This window comes from Delphinapterus leucas, chromosome 12, assembly GCF_059928025.1.
Source record: "Delphinapterus leucas isolate spDelLeu-1000000601 "Yukka" chromosome 12, BTC_Dleu_Yukka2, whole genome shotgun sequence".
NCBI classification, from domain to species: domain Eukaryota; kingdom Metazoa; phylum Chordata; class Mammalia; order Artiodactyla; family Monodontidae; genus Delphinapterus; species Delphinapterus leucas.
In genome coordinates this window covers 94,611,158-94,631,193 of record NC_143140.1, presented here as the reverse complement: position 1 = coordinate 94,631,193, position 20,036 = coordinate 94,611,158, and the positions used below count along the sequence as shown (strand labels likewise).

The following is a 20,036-nucleotide window of genomic DNA, read 5'->3' as shown; positions in this document are numbered from 1 at the left end:
TCCCTGGTGGCACAGCGGTTGAGAGTCTGCCTGCCGATGCAGGGGACACGGGTTCGTGCCCCGGTCCGGGAGGATCCCACATGCCACAGAGCGGCTGGGCCCGTGAGCCATGGCCGCTGAGCCTGCGCGTCCGGAGCCTGTGCTCCGTGGCGGGAGAGGCCACGACAGTGAGAGGCCCGCGTACCGCAAAAAAAAAAAAAAAAGAGAGGGTACATTCCTTAAAGGAACAAATGGTTTAAATTTGCCAAAACCAAAGTCTGATTTTCCTTTAACAGAACATGTGTGAAATCAAGCAACAGAGAACTGTAAGCTATGATTCAGAATAAAACACACCAGCTAGACTGCTCTTAACCAATAAAATACCCAAACAATAGTAACGAATGAGCATTTTTTTCTTGGGTCCTATTTTTGAGGGTCAAACTCTCTTCTACTGTGAATAACAGTGAAACTCTCAGGGGGAGTTTTAGGAAGCTGGGCGAGACTTCTCCTTTGGAAGCACCTGTCCCACTGTTTGTACTGCCCGACGGTAGCAGAACCAGATTCAACAGTGACATGTCCTCTTCCAGTTTACTCCGTCCAACCGAAATGGAAAATGGCTTTCTTTAAAAACACAAAGAAGTGAATGATCCTGTCCAGCGTGCCGAGATCAAATGGGCACGAACGGCACTAGTAAAGTCAGGGAATGGAAAAAACAAACAATTTAAGCAAGTTCATCTTGTTCACGCCGAAGAGTGAACCCCCCTCACGCCTGTCATCCTGGTGTGATCAGTCGTCACAACAGTGCTCCACAGGTCAACCCAACTATGATGCAGTGACCGCCCTGAGAAAGCAAAGCATGCTGTGTGTATCCAACCTAAAAACATGACAACGCAAACAAGAGCGACAAAAGTTCACACCTTATTTTCTGTAAGTGACACAACTGACTTTTTCCTCAACATTAAACTTCTTTTGAGTGAAAACACAGAAATTTTGGCTATTTTCCAGTCATCGTAAACTATTCAATCTCGGTTCCCGTAAATAATTTCATTCATGACACACAATTGTAAAACTGCCAGTATAAAATTCAAATTATCCTTACTGTTTGGGATCCACTGATACTGGGAAAATACTTTCCTGGCTTCCATGTGAACTACTGATACTTCTCTATGTACCTACTTTAACTTTATAAAGCACATTCACTTTCTGAATTACATGTACTATGGTTCTGGTCAATCACCTATGCCAAAATGATAAGTGAGCTTTTATATTTTTATTGTTGTAGAACAAAATCTCAACCAGATGACTTGAGACAGACAAGCCAATGCCCCCCCCACCAGCCCTCAGCCTGCTTTATTTAGACCCCATCCATGACCCCAAATATAAGGAAAAGCTCCAGCTCGTGCACAGCTCCTGCATAAAGATGGTCCACCTTGACAGCACGCCCACACCAACCGTCACCTCATACCTGTGGGGCCCTGACTGGGAGCCACCAATGGATTCCCAGGGCCTGCCAGCCTGTCAGTGTCAGCCAATGCCTGGGACACGCCCAGACCTGGTAAGTGGGGTCTGTGGGATCTGGCTCACTGCTTAGCATCTAACTTACAAACATAAGTATAGGTCACCGTCCTAGGCATCGTCAAGGTGAACGAGCGTATCCGAAATACAGTCAGCCAGGAAGCTAATAGCAACAGCAAAATTCTGAACCAAAATCAACACTCTACCTAACCTGAAAATAATGTTCAATTAAGAGGTCAGTTTAATTTCCATAAATATTACTCATATATACATTTTATGTATAATAAAGGAGAGCAAGCTAATATCAAAATAACTGCTATATTATTTATTAGCATTTTCTGATATTACACCCAAGTTCAAGTCTGGTAAAACTGTTTATAAACAAATTAATCTACACCACCAGAGTAACGACCAACCGCTAATAATAATGCTTTATACACTACAACTGCTCAATTAAATCCTTAATGACATAACCCTAAACCTTGTTCTCTTAACCCCCCCAACTTGGTACCATATCCTGATCTTCTGCAAATCAAATTCTTTCATGACTATGAAAGAACCACTTTTGCTATTCTACCCTTAACCACAATCAAAAACTGATAGTTGTAGAAAAGCCTACACTTACCACACTTACATTCCATTAAGTCTATAAACTGCATAAAGGAAAATTATTTTTCATTGTCAGGAGCACAGCAAAGTGAAGCCAGTCAAGATGCCGCTTCAGTTACAAGGTAAGGAAACAACGTGACACAGAGCCTGGATCTCATACCCACAAGCACACACCCACAAACATAAACTGCAACCAATTATTACAGGAAAAAAAAGTAACGTTTTTTTTTTGTGCGGTACGCGGGCCTCTCCCGTTGCGGAGCACAGGCTCCGGACGCGCAGGCTCAGCGGCCATGACTCACGGGCCCAGCCGCTCCGCGGCATGTGGGATCTTCCCGGACCGGGGCACGAACCCGTGTCCCCTACATCCCCTGCATCGGCAGCTGAACTCTCAACCACTGCGCCACCAGGGAAGCCCTAAAGATTTTTTTAAAAGGAGCAGAGATACCTATAAATACTAAAAACACATCACTGGCAACTGCCTACCTCATTATACATTACTCACCAGAAATACAGACCTTCTAACGTACCAGCGTTTAATAATACAACTGTTGTTTTCAAACTAGTTTCAAATATAGTTAAGTTGTATGATAAAGCATAGTTACAACCTAAGCATTAGTCTGAAATAGAGATTTAGCTCTAAGTTAGGCAATTACTACTACTTCATCTGAAGACTGCCTACTCCACCTCCGCTGACAAACTGCAAGTTATTTTTTACACACACCTCTGGGTAATATGAATCACCACATTACTTCTCAAGATTAATCAGAATATTAAAATAGAACATATTTACCTTTAATAAAGAATATATGGGTATCCACACAAATTCTAGGTTACTTTTTTCCCATCAATGCAAAAAAAAAGGCAATGAATTCAATAAGTAATAAAACAAATGACTTTAAGAAATGTCTCATGAAGTGGTCAACTACCTAGTATGGTTTTTGCATTTAGGTGTAAACTTTATGCAAAAGAATAAGACTTGAAAAGATAAATCTTTAAGATCCTAAAAGACAATTTCACTAAGTTTTAAAAAAGCATGTATCTTATTTTGTCAAGGATAAAGGTACACACGAAGGAAGCCATATTCAGTATTCTTTCCACAAAATATTTACTGAGCACCTACCATGTGACAGCCATAAAACTGTTTAAAACAATAAAACTCTAAGCTCCTGCCTTCATGCAATCAGAGAGGGATTCAGACAAACCAACGGCTATAATAACAAAATTGGGATAAGTCAAACAACAGAACACCAAAAAACAACACGGAGACCTTTGGGTAACTAGAGAAGCCCTCTTCCGAGGAGGTAATGAGATTAGGAACAAGAACTCTGCCATAATAAATAATCAGAAATCCCTAAAGGAAATAAAGACTTAACATCAAAAATAAGAAAAGGACAGACAGGACTAAAAAGCTCTCAGAAGCATTTATTATGAGTTATAGTTTCCCATAGTAATCAAGATATTAATTCAGCTTAATATCAATCTCCTGGTGAGAAAACATCAACTTTAAGTTTAGATCATCAACTCTCATTTTAAATTCCAAAAGGACCTGGGATCCAGAGTGAGGAAGGGGTTGAAAAGTACACAATGATAAAATATAACTTGCTTTTTCTTTGGAAGCCCTTTAACACACAAAGGTGAATATGAAGCGAACTTAACCAAGTTGATTTTAAAACATATTCTAATGTTCTTTAAAAGTGAATGTACCGCAAAAAGCCAAGTTTATCATCTTCCCAAACACAGACACCCCAGATCAGTGGTTATCCAAGGCTGCCTGAACCCAATCACAGATGACCTATAGTTATATAATTTGATAACAGATATTGATCACTGTAACCCCCAAAAAAGCAATCAAAAGAAAACAAACCACAACTAAACTCTCATATATGTACCTAAGAAAAGATTATCCAAATATATACATATAAGGCTTAGATCATATTCCTACAAATCAAATTCTGCAGTAAATTTGCTCAACATTTACTGACCATAATAAAGGCCAATATAATGGTTACGTTCTCGTAGAAAACTAAGAACAATGACTTGTGATAGACAAATAGAGTAAAAATTCATTATTTCTCAGACAGTAAAAAACTGCAGACAACGAAGTTTAGATAAAGCAAATCGAAACTGTTGGCCTTGAAATAGCGATTTAGAGAATTATTAACTTTAGTTTTTACCTACATCATAATGAAAAATACATGCTAAACGCGAAGCTTAAACTTCCAAGACCACAATAAACTTAACAGTATGCAAAGGTTCTCCAGAAAACAAAAAGTAAAGTGTGAACTAGGTATTAGATAATATAAGAGCTAAGAAGATAACATACAGGTATTTTAAAAAACCGACTTATTTCATTATGAAGAGCTTTCCAACATAATCCTGGAGAATCATTTCTAAAAACTGAAATGTTCAGATACACGTGGGAAGGAAAAACTACTAAATGAAATATATAATCATTTCCCAGAAATGTCCTTTAACTTTTGCTTTGCTTCAACACGTGTGCACAGCAACTTTTCACCCACAGAATAACTAGGAAAAGAGTAGCTCTCCAAATGAGAGGCCAGTTTTACTTTAATAACTACTCGTATACCTAAAAAAATAGAGAAAAAGTTTCAATTGAGTGCTTAAAAATAGAATTAATAAAATCAATTAACTCTAATCTGTTTTTGATTCAGGATTTTTTTAAATGCCAATGCAATTTAAAATCCCAAAGAGTAAACTGAATTACCTATTACTAAACTGAAAAAATATTCCTTTTCACGACCAGACTTGGGAAATCTCTGAAAAATATATATATATATAAATAGGTCCATTCAAACAGAAAAAAACAACTATCTCCCAAAATAATATTTTACATCCGAATTTTTAAAGCCAGAGATAAGAAAAATGAACTCATTATTCTGAAAAACAACATAATCCTGAAGGCCAAATTACTGCAGTCACCTTTCAAAAGATGTGCTAATAAGCCTATGAATGAACACTTAACTACATATTATCAATTTGCTTACTAGCACCTAACTCATAAAATCATTAGAGAAGATGAGCTGTGAATCAGGAGTAACTCAGTATCGGTGTTCAAATTGGCAACCTGAACCTAATAATTTATATTAGTATTCAACTAAGGAGTAAGATAAATGGCTCTGCCCAGGAAGACAGAAGAAATGGATCTTTCCCACCACAGGCAAAATCAAGACGCTGAAAAGGTGAAGGTCAAGTTTACTCAGAAATATAAACTGGAGTTTAATGATAGGGATTAAATTTCATGAGAATGTTCAAATTTGCCCAACAGTATTGCTGCCCAAAAGCTGGCATTTTAGTAAATAATACTAACTTTGAACCACCTACTACAGCAAATCAGAAACAGATGCTATTAAAATAATTTCCTAAGAGGACGTAAATCCTCTGTAAGGTGTATTTCGTGTGGCTAAAGTCTGTGCAACTACAGCCTGAGAAGCAAGCACAGCTCTGAGCGCTCGCTGGGATGAATCGGTTTTCAGGGTCCCTCCCTGACCCTCACCTCCACTCCCATCCCCCACCTCCCCCAGACCGGCGGATGGGGACCAAACCTATTTTTTTTGTTGTTTTTTTAACTGTTGGGAACTCTCTCAGCAGCTTTGCTATAAACAACTACCATTGTCCCAGGCCGAGAGCAAGAGAGATTTCCTCCTTTTCCAGGAGCACGCCCAGGACCAGCCACCACACCCCCCACCCCGCCCAGCCCCTCCCCCTCCCTCGATCTCACCCCCGGTCCGGGCCCCCTCCCCCAGCCCAGCCCCCCTCCCCCTCCCTCGATCGTCCCCCACCCCCACCCCCAGCCCAGGTCCTCTGCCCCACCCCCTCCCTCGATCTTCCCCCCGCCCGGTCCGGGCCCCCTCCCCCAGCCCAGGTCTCCTCCCCCCTCCCCCTCCCCCTCTCCAGCCTGGGTCACCGCGGACGCGCGCACGGCCGGCGCGGGGAGGGGCGCCCTCCCGTCCACCTGAGCGCAGGCAGCGAATGGGAGGAAACCTTCTTTCCACGGGAGTTCAATTCCGGGCCGCGTTATCAGCAGAGCCGCACAATTGGAACAACTATCCCGATATTTACTTTACGCTCCCGGCCGCCAACCCCCAAGTTCCAAACCCACCGCGGCCGCCGCGGTCACATGCTCGCGCGTCCCGGTGACAAAGGTCCGCGGGCCCGGGCCGAGCGCCGCGACCCCGGCTGCGGGCGGGGAGACCCGCGAAAGACGTCCCCGCCACGCCCGCCTCCCCCGCCCCCCGCCGGGGCACAGGTGACCGCGCTCCGCCTGCGCCCGGCGCGGCCACCCCGGGTCCGGGGGCGCGGCCGGCGCGGGAGGGGGTCCCGGGGGGCGGAAGGGCGTCGCCGGGGAGGGGGGGACCCCGGCCGGCTGCGTACCTCGGTGGGCTGGCTGATCTCGAACAGGTCCAGCCGGTTGGCGTTCCAGTGCTGGATGATGTCGGCCAGCTTCCGCCGCTCCTCGTCGCGGCCGCCCGCCGACATCCTCCGGCCGCGCTCGCCCGCCCGCCCGGGCCGCCGCGGGGCCGGGGCCGGGTCGGGGTCGGGCGGGGGGCCACGCGCCTAGGTCTGCGGGCCCGGCTCGGGGCTCGGCCCCGCCGGCCGGCGCCCCGCGCTCCCGGCTCCCGGCTCCGCGCGCCCGGTTCCGCGCTCCCGGCTCCGCGGCCGCGTCCGGCTGCCTCAGCTCTCGAGCTCTCGGGCTCCGCGGGCTCCTCAGCCGCCTCCACCGGCCCCGCTCCCCGCCGCAGCCGCCTGCCCGCCCCGCGTCAGCCCGCCGGCCGGTGTGTGCCCCGAGCGCCCGCCTGCACGCGCCGCCGCCCCGCCCGCCGTGCGCGCCCCCGCGCCCGCGCGCCCGCGCCCGCACCTCCGGCCTCCGCTAGGTGATGCTGCGCCCGCCTGCGCGCCGCGCTGCCCGCCGGGCGGGGCTGGGTTCCGACGGTCGGTACCGGGTCCAACTGGTGAGCCAGGTTCGGACCGTATCGGGTTCGAGCGGACGGTACCGGGTCAGACGGGCGGGCGGCCGGGTTCGGACGGTACCGGGTTCAGACGGGCGGTACCAGGTCCGACCGGTGGGCGGGGTTCGGATGGGCGGTACTGGTCCGACTAGGGGGCCAGGTTCGGACGGTGGGTTCAGACGGGCGGGCTGGGTTCGTGTGGAACCGTGCGGGGACGGGTGGTATCGGATCCAGCTAGTGGGCGGAATTCGGACGGGCGCTGCTGGGTCAGACGAGCGGGCCAGGTTCGGCTGGGCGCGCTGGGCCGTGGAGGCCGCAGGGCTGGGACTCGCAGAGCCCCTCTGGGCGCTGATCGCACGGGGCCCCGCAGCGCCCCATGCCCGTGTGGGCTCTGGGGTGACTCCCGTCTGCTGGGCCTTCCTCCCGAGGGGGGGCGCGTCTGTCGTGGCGCTACGGGTCCCCCCGCCCCGGGGCTGGGCCCCCACGTCGGTGTTGGTCCCACGGTGTCCGGTCGGAGCGGCCTCCTGGCTGCGTGTGGATCAGAAAACACGTCTTCTCGCAGCACCAGGTTGCAGCCTTAGGTGACGGGGTCCCTCGAGGTGCCCCCGGGCGCGGGGAGATGCTGCCTTTCCACAGCGCTAGAGCCTCCGAGTGTCCCGGTGCCTCTGCAGACCTAACATTCATTTCAGCAGCAAGCTTCGTCCATTTTAGGAGTATTTATTTCATTAGGTGTTTTCTCTTTAATTCTCCTCCTCCCCCCCGCCCCCCGCCACAAAAAAAAACAAATTTGGCAGCAGAACACCTGCCAGCAGACATTTATTTCCCCGTGCAGTGCTGGGCCAGGTGAAGGCAATCTCCTGTGTTATCTGTGATGTGTTGCAACAAAAACCTTCATCTCTGAGATACCACAGCTAAGTGACGAAAACAGTGAGCTACATTTGACAAAGCCTCTTTATTTTTGTCATTGTCTTTCCCAGTGTGAGATGATTTTTCCCTCCACCAGCTGGATTTCTTCTCTTCTGGGAAAGACGAGAATTCTACCATCCTTGCTGGGTTCTGTCTTCAGCTGTCTTTTCTGCGGCACTAGTACAATTCAGCTTCATAAGGAGGCTTTTCAGCAGAGAAGCCTGCGGGGTTGAACCAGTGCCATGGGGGAATGAATTCTTCAATAGATCTCCAGCCTCCTTTCTCAAAATTAAAATGTGGTGACTTGCGGAAAAGCATATGTATATAAACGACACATCTGTGTTCTGACATTCTGTTCCTTTATGCTTTGTAGTTCCTGTGCTTCTTTATAGACTCAAGTTTTTTGTTTTGGGATTTTGTTTGTTCGTTTGCTGTGGTGAACACCACGGTGTCCATACAGCTCAGAACTGTCCAGCTAAGTTCCACACATGCCGTGCGGGTCATCAGCTATAGTGTCAGCTGAATTATAACAGTAAGAACTCTATTCCTGACTATGCTATTAGCAAGAATGACTTGGCTCTTAGAGCAAAGAATTAGTTTGCAAAGCCGGCAATTAGTTTGCTGGGGTCTGAAGTAAGTACGTGTAGAAAATTTAGTATTGCTAGAAAATAAGTATGGGCTCCCTGCAGTGTTGTTTTTGTAATAAACATGTGTAGCATACATGAAATGCCTACAGTTTGATGCAGGACATGTAGAAGGCTCTAAATCATTGTTAGTTATTATTGTTTTTCTGACTCATTAAAAATCCCCATTGGCATTATGTGTGAGTGGAGGATGAGTATACAGTTCATAGTAGGTCCCAACCAACATTAGTTTCTTGACAAAGGTTTAAAAGCAAGGTGAGACCCATAGAATACATACGATTATTAAATCATGAAGACTCTTAGAACTGGTATATTTAGGCCATGAAAACCTTCAAGCTAACAAATTCTTCTACTAATTGTAAGAAATATACTGAGCCATATGTTAATTTTGTAAGTACACGTGCTATCCATCTTCTATTCTCATGGCACTGCTGAGTTCTGATATGTTTCAGAAATCATATTTAAGTGCTATTCAGGAGATACTGTATAAAAATTAAGTCACATGGGATTTTTTTTATTAAACCTGCCGTGTAGACAGAGGAACTAAGGTGTGGGGTGAGAGACCAGACCGAAGGTAAACAAAGCTTCATTGGGTGAGGTTTAAATCAGATTTTTTAATCTGAGTACCCATTTTAAAAATTTTATTTTGCAGTGTATATATTTACCTTTTGGTTTTCTTTTTCTAAGTATTATTTTATTTTTAGCTACACTATTAAGAGCTCCTATTTAAATCAGCACTGATCTACAAATAGTTCTAAATATCTCTAAAACTTAAACCTACTTAAAACCTTGCAGTATCGTGTAATGGGGATAAATATATAAGAACAAATAAATAATGAAAAATTTTAAATTCTGGTTAAGCTTTGAACATTTAAAAATATTTTTGGAAACATTATGAAACCCAGCTTCTGAGACCAACCAAATGGAATAAACTTATTCCTGCTGCAGTTTTCACAGGCTCTGGAAAATAGAAAATGCCAGGGAAAAGATCAGGAACTTAATCCATCTCAGAAGAAAAAAATGGTACAAATATATTAACAATATTTCACTATATTAGCTATATTTGACGACCTATAGGTCATTTTCTAGCTGCCAATAAATTTCAGTAAATTAACCAAATTTTAAAATATTTCATCCTGTAATTGACAAAGCATCTTATAAGCTTTTTATTAGCTATATCAATTCAGAGGATGGTCTTTAAACAAAAAGTAAAGGGATATAATAAAGGTTCAAATTGAAGAATTTCTAGGGTAGACTGCCTTCCTCCATAGCCTAAGCAAGTGAAAGTTAATTTAGTCACAGCTAATCCAGAAAGTTAAATAACCAGACTCTTCCTTTGCCTAACCCATGACTAAAGAGGTCAGTGTGGCTAATTTAGTTTAAAAAAGAAATTAGTAGGGTATGTGCTACTTTATTGGATAAATGGAGAAATGTATCTTTAAACTCTTCTTCATTATATTCCAATGTTCCTGATATTTAAATTCTGGATTACCTAATAGAATTCTCAGGAAACAAGATTTCAGAGAAGAGATATAAAAAAGCCCTTAAATAGGAAATTAATCTTACTTGTTTAAAAAATTAAATATTACTAATGCAGAAAGACTTCTGTGGTTAAATGTGTTCTCTAGCATTTTATAACCTAAGATAATGCTGAAAAAAAAACCAAATCTAAAACAGTTAAATAAGATATTTACACTGAATACAAAGAAAATAGCCTATGTGTGTCTGTCTGTATGTGTGTGTCCATATGTGTTGCGAGTGTCCCTGTGTTCAGTGTGTGTGTGTGTGTGTGTGTGTGTGTATTAGCGGGAGAATTACAGCCCGTGAACATTGCTCACACCCCTGTGTTGGAAAGCTGCTTCGTGCACCTTGTTTGTGTCCACAGCACCAGGTGTCGGGACCCATCTCTTGATTTTTGACTCTTGTCTCCGCTCCCACTGCTAAGTGTTGCACAGAGCTTCGCGTGCAGTGGGTGTCAGACACATCACCCCAACTGGGTGAGCATGGCGTGCAGAGGGGCCACTAGCACACAGCGTCCACAGCTGCTGGCAGCTCCCGGTGGGCCGCTGCTCAAGTGAGGGGTCTTCACAAGGGCAGTTTCCTCAGCGTGGAGGCCTTGGGAGTTTTCCATCAGCCTTTCTCTTTTCTCGTGACAATAGTCCCCAAAACTGGGGCTAGCCGAGGAAAGTGCCTCCCTCGTTCCTGAAATTGAGGTCTCGAGCTCCTGAGCAGCCTTTATAGGACTCTGTCAACTGGCTGTCACTGATAAAACAAAAGCAAAAAAATGTAGGCATCATTATGGAAACCAGGTTCTAAGATGAGCTACATGTAATAAACCTGACTCCTGGCCCAATTTTCACAGACTCCGGAAAATAGAAAGTATCAGGAAAAAGATCAGGAACTTAATAGACCTAAGAAGACAAATGGTACAAATATATCAACTATTCTCTGTGTCTCATGCCCTTTCTTGCTAGAAAATGGGTATATAGATATAGATATACCATACTTGTAATACATTATATTATTTATATAAATATAAGCATATAAATTTTATATAATTGTGTGATATATAATACATGCTGAGGTATAGCATATACGTAATTTTTTCCTGGAAGCATTTTTAAATGCAAACTCCCGTTAAATTGTACTTAAACAAATAAAAACATACCAAATGAAGGGAACATGTGCTATTAAATGCTTTACCAGCAGTAAAAATAAGAGAAACCAGAGAAGAAAGTATTGACGAGTGTCTTGTCCGTGGGAAACCCAGGAGTGGGACATCCCCAGACTTCCCCCAAGCCGAATCTCTTCTTCATGCACCAGCATCTCTGGAAATCCGAAATACCACATTTCAGGTGTTTGCTTTTGGAAATGCAGTGCAACTTACGCTGTTTTGAAAGTGCTGCTGACGTTTGCAATAATCCATGAGAAGTGGAAAGCTTGGGTAAGGCTCCTGTCATGACGGTGCTGTAAGTCTGTGCTCGGAGGCTCCCGTGCCACACACACACCTGCTCTAAATATACACGAGTGAAAGACGGAAAAGAAGGAGAAAATGTAAGTTTAGAGGGCTCCTGAAACAACGTGACCATCTCTGAGGATTGGTGTCCAGACACAAGTGCACAGTGGTGAGAGGGGCCGGAGGAGCCGTCCTGACAAACCCAGGGGCCCAAACCCGGTTGGTGCTGCCAGAAGCTGGGCTCCTGTCGGGTCGTGGGCACCAGAGTGCTCACGGGGAGGAGAGAAAACCTTCATACAGCCTCTGGCCTGGAGCTGAGCTGAGCCCTGCAGTGGCTACATCTGGGATGCCTCCGGTCGAGATAACACGACTCGCTCCAGGAGCAGGGCCCCCAGTGGACCAGGTCAAGGCCTTCGTTAGCCAGAGGCAGGGGTGAGCAAAGGGGCACAGCAAGAGAGACAATGGGAGACAGTCCCCCACCTAGGATGAGCTGACAAGCCCCAAATGCCAATACCCACGTGTAAGCCGAATGCTAAAGGACCATCAAAAGCAGCAATCTAAAGATGAACTCACTCCAGACAAAATAAAAGTAATAGAACAGTCTAGAAAAAGCTTTAAATGTTTAGGGAACTTAAGGGAATATATGATGGAATAAATCCATAAAAAGGGATCAGAAATTGTGAAATAAGGAACTCACAGAAATAAAACAAGAATGTATTTTTAAAGAACCAATTAGAGGGCTTCCCTGGTGGCGCAGTGGTTGAGAGTCCGCCTGCCGATGCAGGGGACACAGGTTCGTGCCCCGGTCCGGGAAGATCCCACATGCCGCGGAGCGGCTGGGCCTGTGAGCCATAGCCGCTGGGCCTGCGCGTCCGGAGCCTGTGCTCCGCAACGGGAGAGGCCACAACAGTGAGAGGCCCGCGTACCGCAAAAAAAAAAAATTAAAAAAAAAGAACCAATTAGAAATCCTAGAAATGATCCATTTAGGGGTTGACATAAAAAACACAATAGAAGGAAGAAAAGTGCTGAGAAACACCTCTGGAAAGTAGAATGGAAAGAAAGATTTAAAAAAAATAAGAGTCTGGGGCTTCCCTGGTGGCGCAATGGTTGAGAGTCCGCCTGCCGATGCAGGGGACACGGGTTCGTGCCCCAGTCCGGGGAGATCCCACATGCCGCAGAGCGGCTGGGCCCGTGAGCCATGGCCGCTGGGCCTGCACGCCCGGAGCCTGTGCTCTGCAACGGGAGAGGCCACAACAGTGAGAGGCCCGCGTACCGCAAAAAAAAAATAATAATAATAATAAAAATAAGAGTCTGTAAGAGACAAGAACAATAGTCTGGGAGAGGTCAGTCTCATCAGAATTCCAGGGGAACAGAGGGAATGGCAGAGAAGCATAATTAAAGAATATAAGCTGGGAATTTTCCAGAATGTGAGAAACAAGAGTCTTCAGATTAAAAGTGCTTTCAGACGTGGATCAGGATGAATGAGACTAAATCCACACCTGGACACAAAGTAGGGAAACTATAGGGTAAAAGGTCAAAGTGGAAATGTTACAAGTTACCTGGGAATGGACTGAAAACGGAGGGAAAAGAGTAGTATCAAAGAGCGGACCCAGAAAATAGTCCCTGGTTTTGGGGGAGCAAACCGTATCTGAGAACACTTCTAGCCACTTGCTCACTTCTCTATATTCTAAATGCCCTATTTCAGTCGAATCATTTCCACACTTTGGCGTGCGTGGGTGAGTGATCTTCAGCAATACCACAAAGATGTAGGTGAGCGCACACGGTACTAAACACAGGCAACCTCTGCATTAGGGCTGTGTGGTCGGATCAGAATTTCCTGGGGAGTTTTTTTTTTGCAACTTCCTTGTTATAGAAGCATCTCAGTGATGCTCCAGCAGTTACCACAAGCCTGCTTCATGGACCCGCTGCCCTCTTCCCTCATCCCCGGCTTACTTTAAAACAAAAAACAGACATTGTGTTGTTTCATTAGTGTTTCAGATGTATCTTCAGAAGACTAGGACTATTAAAATATATATTCCCCTCCTGTTATTATACCTTGAAAACAAACAATAAGAGTCATCAACTGTCGACTCTGTTCTCATTTCAGAGGGCTTTTTAAATCTATGTGTTTCCTCAGCCCAAAATCCCAGACACAGAACCAGCATGCGGAGCGAGTCCAGGAGTCTGTATATGTGAAGTCTCCCTAAGTGATTCTGAGAGTCAGGGCTGATAATCGCTGGCTCAGATGACTGTTTAGGTCCTTTCTGACCTTGAGACTATGACTTTTCCAATGTCACACATCTGCGGTCACACCTCTCCTTTCTCCTGGGTGAGGCTGGTTCCATTATATCACTGAACTAGCATGGAAGTCAATTTTATGCCTGTGATCAGAGACGTTAGAATGAGAAAGCAGCTTTGGGGAAGGAGTCAGAACCCACAGTGTGAGATCCATCCCTTCCACGAATCGTAGGACAGTGAGTGGGGTCCTTGTAGCTCTCGGAGGCTCAGTTTCTCAAGCAAACAATAAACTTCTTGATGGCAGTGACCTGAACAGCCCACCTAACGGAGCCTTTAACAAGGTTTAAGTTAAAGTAAGCACGTGAATGTATTCTCCAAGTGTCCGTGGGTATAGAAATGTCTTCAGTTTAGATTTGAATATTGGCACTGCAGGGGATAAAAAGGTACATGAGAAAAAGGAAAGTCCAGAAAAGCTTTTTTTTTTTTTAATAGACTTGGATGGGAGTAAAACAGTACAGAAGTATTCATGCTTATGTATGTGGAAAAAAAGAAAAATCATTAAATATTAACTTTTTATGCATATTTTAATTATTAAAAGACACTGCATTAGAACTTCTATTTGCTCAGAATGTCGCAGTAAGCCTTGGCGGATTTCAAGCCATAGAATTAAAGAATTAACATTATCTGACTGTATTCTTTTTTTTTTTTTTTTTTTTTTTTTTTTTGCGGTACGCGGGCCTCTCACTGTTGTGGCCTCTCCCGTTGCGGAGCACAGGCTCCGGACGCGCAGGCTCAGCGGCCATGGCTCACGGGCCCAGCCGCTCCGCGGCATGTGGGATCTTCCCGGACCGGGGCACGACCCCGCGTCCCCTGCATCGGCAGGTGGACTCTCAACCACTGCGCCACCAGGGAAGCCCCTGACTGTATTCTTGTTTGGGCTATGTGCTACAATTGTTTTCATTGCAACACTGAATTTGGTACGTTACATACTGTAACATTTTAAACTTCTAGGTGTAGGGGAAACAGGTGCTCCTCTCTCCCCTCCTAAGTTACTAAGCCACCTTTCCAGCCGTTTTCCATCTGCAGGATTCACGGTGTCTTGCTGCCATTCCCTTCCCCCCTCCCCCCCATCACATGGCTGCTCTGAAGGCCTGGCTTAGGCGCGTGTCACTCTGATCTTAGTGTTGTCCCTGACTCTTCCTCCTCTTTCATTTTCCATATCCTACTGGGCTCCCATCCTAGCAGTTCTTTCTATGACTATATACCCTCCTATTGGGTTCTCTGCTGCATCCTCTCCTCAGTTCAAACTGTCCCCATCTTGCCAACACACTCTTCTGATTATGTCTCTGTTCACCCTGATAAAACCCTAGCATCCAAGGTGACTCAGCCCAGTTCACTTTTTCAGCTCAGTTTCCTACTGTTCCATGTGTGAGTTCCAAGCAGATTGTCCCCCTCCCATCTGACGAGCACGCCTCTGCCCACTGCCTGCCAGCCTTGTTCATCTCCCTCCCTCCACTGGGAATGCCCCATTCAGACTCACCGGTTGAAATCCCAACCATCTCCCTTAGACATTAGCTCTGTGGACTGGTTTCGATTTCCCTCTCCTAAGCACACAGAATGTCACCTTGCACGTGTGATGTCAGCTATGGCCACTTGACTTGTTTTGGTCAATGAAATGGTGTAGACGCAAATGGTGTATGTCTCTTCTGGGTGGAAGACCCAGTGAGTGACCACCCAGCCCCGTCTTCCCTGGCTGCAGTGACTGAGTCCCCGTAGGAGTGAAGGTGCCATAAAATCGATCAGCCGGTCTCAGCCCTGGCTGACCCTGCAGAGTCACTGGGCCCCACAGTGGGCGTTAAGCACTGAAATGTGGGGCCAGTGATTACTAGGGCACAATGTGGCCTGTCTTCAGTACCGCCGACTTCCAGACCCAGGCCCACCCCCTCGCAGAAGTGCTCCCCGCTGACCACAACTGCAGGCCCCTCCTCCCGGTGGACCCGTGCAGGTGGTCTGTACCTCTGTTAGCCATCGTAACCCGGTGTGATGGAGACCACGGGCTCAGAGTCGCACAGACCCCTCTTTGAATGTCAAACTACCGTTGGCCACTAATGCCCAATTCTCTTTCTGAAACCCAGTTTTCTTGTCTAAATAATTGGCAGGATGCCTCTGAATTGTGAAAAATGAATGAACTACAATCCTGCAATCATACAGATGCAGTGTTCCCTAAATGGGAAACCTTTACATTGACATCGTTTTCTCTTCTTGGTATAGAAAACGCACTAACCTTAAAGTAATTTCAGAGAATAAGATTTTACTTTTATCTCTCTGTGATGTATAGTATAATTACAAGACTGCACAGATAAATTTTTCTGCCCAATATTTTCACCAGTTTGATTATTTTTTACCAGTTTGATTTTTTAAAAAATAAGGCACAGATATTGATACATATTTATTTTTAAGGTAGTTACCAAGACAAAACATAACTATGTAAATAATTTGATTATATTATTACACTATTATCTTTTAAAAATAAATTTTAGATTGAGTTTTCACAAGAAAAATCAACTTAAAGAACCAATTATCAGGGCTTCCCTGGTTGCTGAGTGGTTAAGAATCACCTGCCAATGCAGGGGACACAGGTTCAAGCCCTGGTCCAGGAAGATCCCACATGCCGTGGAGCAACCAAGCCCATGCGCCACAACTACTGAGCCTGCGCCCTAGAGCCCACGAGCCACAGCTACTGAGCCGGCGTGCCACAACTCCTGAAGCCCACGTGCCTATAGCCCGTGCTCTGCAGCAAGAGAAGCCACCGCAATGAGAAACCCGTGCACCGCAACAAAGGGTAGCCCCCGCTCGCCGCAACTAGAGAAAGCTCACGCGCAGCAATGAAGACCCAACACAGCCAAAAATAAACGAAATTGATTTATTAAAAAGAAACCCAATTATCAGAAAAGACGAAAATCATAGACTGAAAATTTTTAGTTGTTCATATAACGTGTCCAGTTTCCTTTGACCTGAGTATCTATTTTGAAAAGTATGACAATTTTTGGTTTCAAGGGTTTTTTGTTTGTTTAATGCAGACTTACTTAAATATCAAGGTCAAAATGAATAAATATAGAGTAACTCACATTTTAGATTAGATTGAAGCAATTTGTTGTTTAGATACGAAATTATTTAAAATAATTATATATTAATACGTCCCGAGACCATGAGTTTTTCACTAGGCTAGCAGGAAGCCACAGCGCGGTCAGGAATATATTACTAACTAAACACTATTAGGATTAGGTGCTATGTAGTTTGAGTATTTCGTGGTTGTAATTCCCATGAGAAGCTTAAGCTATCATTAGCATCTTTTAAAACATTAATCTCAGCAGGTAGTTATGAGAGAATTTTCTATGATTCTGCCCTTGCATTTGCACTGGGATTCCAGAAACAAGACTCTTTTGGTTTAATAACAAGAGTTTTTTCAAGAAGCACACAGTTTATTAATTTCCCACACAGTTATTAAATAAAGAAGACAGGATTACAGTTTGAGTTTCAATTTATAAATATAGTAAACTGGCAAGAGAGTAAAAAATAAACTTCTAGGGGGCTCTGTAGCCAAGAGTATATATATATAACAAAATATCCAGCAGCTATATACCCAATTACAAGTAAGAGTTATGTTCTACCTGGAAACTATTTGTTAAAATATAGTAAATTCATGAAGAGATGCCCATTCAAAGACAAATGCCAAAAAATTATTTTCTTTAGTTTAATAATTTGGTTTACTTGTTGCAAGGCAATTGTAAGGAGGGGCGAGGCAGGGTGAATTCCTGCTTTAAAAAGGTACATTCTAAGTACTTTCCAGTCTTGTACAATTTTCTACACAAACCTACACCGTCACAAGCAGCCCCTATTCTGAGGTCACGTAGACTGCAGGTTAATGCGAACGAATGTTAGTATTTTAAGCCAGCAGTTGGCAAACTACAAGCCTGTGGGCCAGATTCAGCCTGCTTTCCATTTTTGTATGACCCACGAACTAAGAATGCTTTCACATTTTTAAATGGTTAAGAAAAAATAAAAATGAGAGGTGACGTGAAACAAAATATTAATTCAGAAACCTAGATATATGGTATTAGCTAATAAAGAGATATTAAGTTACGGAAGTAAAAGAGGAGGCAAGGGTTCACTTCTCATCAGATGGGACTTGAGTTCACTATGCTTGCCTTGCTGAAACCAAGAAGACGTCAGATTCACAGCTGTTCTTGGAGGGCAGTGATAATTAGCCCAGAGAAAGTGTTCTAGTCCAAAATGAGATCCTCAGGGTTTTCAACTGGCAAGCCAGGTGTCCAGTATTTGGGGATATTTATAATTATAATGCATTCTGAAAGATCCAGCAACAGCTGACTACGCCATTTATTGAAAAAAAAAAACCTTCTACTGCTGTGCATGCTGCCACCCTTGCCATAAATCAGGTGTCCATATGTGTGAGTCTGTTTCTGAACTAGTTACTCTGTTTCTTTGGTCTTTGTGTCTATCGTTACACAAAAAAACTGCCTTAAATCTGAAAAAGACTATATATATATACACACACATATATATAACTGAATCACTGTGCTGTCCACCTGAAACTAACATGACATTGTAAATCAACTATACTTCAATTTTTAAAAACTGCCTTAGTTACTGAAACTTTATGATAAATTTTGACATCTGGTAGACTAAGTGCTTCCACTGTGTTCTTTTTATTAGAAGCCATCTTGGCTCTTCTTGAGCCTTTGTGTTCCCAAGTAAATTTTAGAATCAACTGTCAATTACCACAAAAAAATCCAGCTGAGATTTTTATTGGGGTGGCATTGAATTTATAGATTAATTTGAGTAAAAGTGATATAATAAAAACATTTCTAATCCATGTACATGGTATACCCCCCATTTAATTAGATCATCTTTACTTTTTCGCAATGATGTTGTGTAGCTTTCTCTGTGTGGTTCTTGTTCAACTTTTTTTAGATTTAGTCCTAAATATTTGATATTTTTATGGTATTGTAAATGATATGTTTCCAGCTGTTTTCCAGCTGTTCTATTGCTTGTACATAGAAATATATTTGATTTTTAAAATAGTGACTTGTGTTTAACAACTTTGCTAAGTTCATTTATTCATTCTAATAATTTTTGTTTTCTACATGCACAATCACATATCTGCAAACAATGGCAGCTTTGTTACTGCTTTTCCAACATGTATATTTTTATTCCACTGGCTAGAACTGATAGTTTAACGATGAATAGTGCTGGTGACACCAAACATTCTTGTTTACTTCCTAATCTCAGGTGGAAAAGTTTCAAAATTTCACTATTAAATATGTTTTAAAATTCTCTTCACCGTGATGGTGACGTTTCACTTTATTCGTACCTTCAAAAAATATCTGTTATTGTAATAATGAAATATAAGTTTATTCCTAGATGCTAAGAGATTTTCTTTTCAAATCATAAATGGATTAAATGATTTCACATGGCTTTTCTTTATCAAGTCTATGATTACATAATTTTTCTTTTTAGAAAAAATAATGTTAATATGCTACTCCCAGGAATGAACCCCAAATTTTGTGACGTGTTATCCTTTTTATACTTTGCTATATTTGATTTGCTAATACTTTATTTATAAATTTTAGATCCATATGCATGAGGAATTTTAGCCTATCACTTTAGTTTCTTATAATGTCCTTTTAGGTTTTGAGGTCAAACTTACGTTAGTCTCATAAAAATTACTTGGAAGTGTCCCCCTTTTTCTCTTTGATCTTCCCTACCCCTCTTTAAACATTTGGATTTGACTTAGGCCTGGAGTTCTGTTTTGGGATGGAGGGTGGTGGTGGGGAGTGGAGGTGGGGATGTTTTAAATTCAGATTTATGTGCTGCGATTTATCTGTTTCACTAATCCTTTCAAAGAGCTGAGTCTCAGCTTTATTTATTAGCATCAGTCATCTAAGAGGGACATGAATTCTGGGAAACGTTGAGTATCTGGTTGAGAACACAAAGAGACTCAAATTGTTGGAGTGGAAGATGGGCTTTATTGATATTTTTCAGGAAGTTCAGCAAATTTTTTAAAATACTTTATTGAAATATAATTCACATACCATAAAATTCACCTTTACAAATGTGTAGTTCAGTGGGTTTTTGTATATATTCACAGAGCTGTGCGACCATCACCGCTAATATCAGAACATCCTTCAACCCCAAACC

The 20,036-nt window shown here is 43.7% G+C and overlaps 1 protein-coding gene across 12 annotated transcripts in view; it reads right to left on the bottom strand.

The window, feature by feature from the left end:
* Window positions 1–6,837, bottom strand: part of AFDN (afadin, adherens junction formation factor) — a 138,168-nt gene extending 131,331 nt beyond the window's left edge. For all 12 annotated transcript variants that reach the window (XM_022561113.2, XM_030760332.2, XM_022561121.2 and 9 more), the window contains exon 1: window positions 6,499–6,837. In XM_022561113.2, the coding sequence (XP_022416821.2) occupies window positions 6,499–6,603 (105 nt within the window). In that variant the 5' untranslated portion in view covers window positions 6,604–6,837. The remainder of the gene's footprint in view (window positions 1–6,498) is intronic.
* Window positions 6,838–20,036: the final 13,199 nt, after the last annotated feature.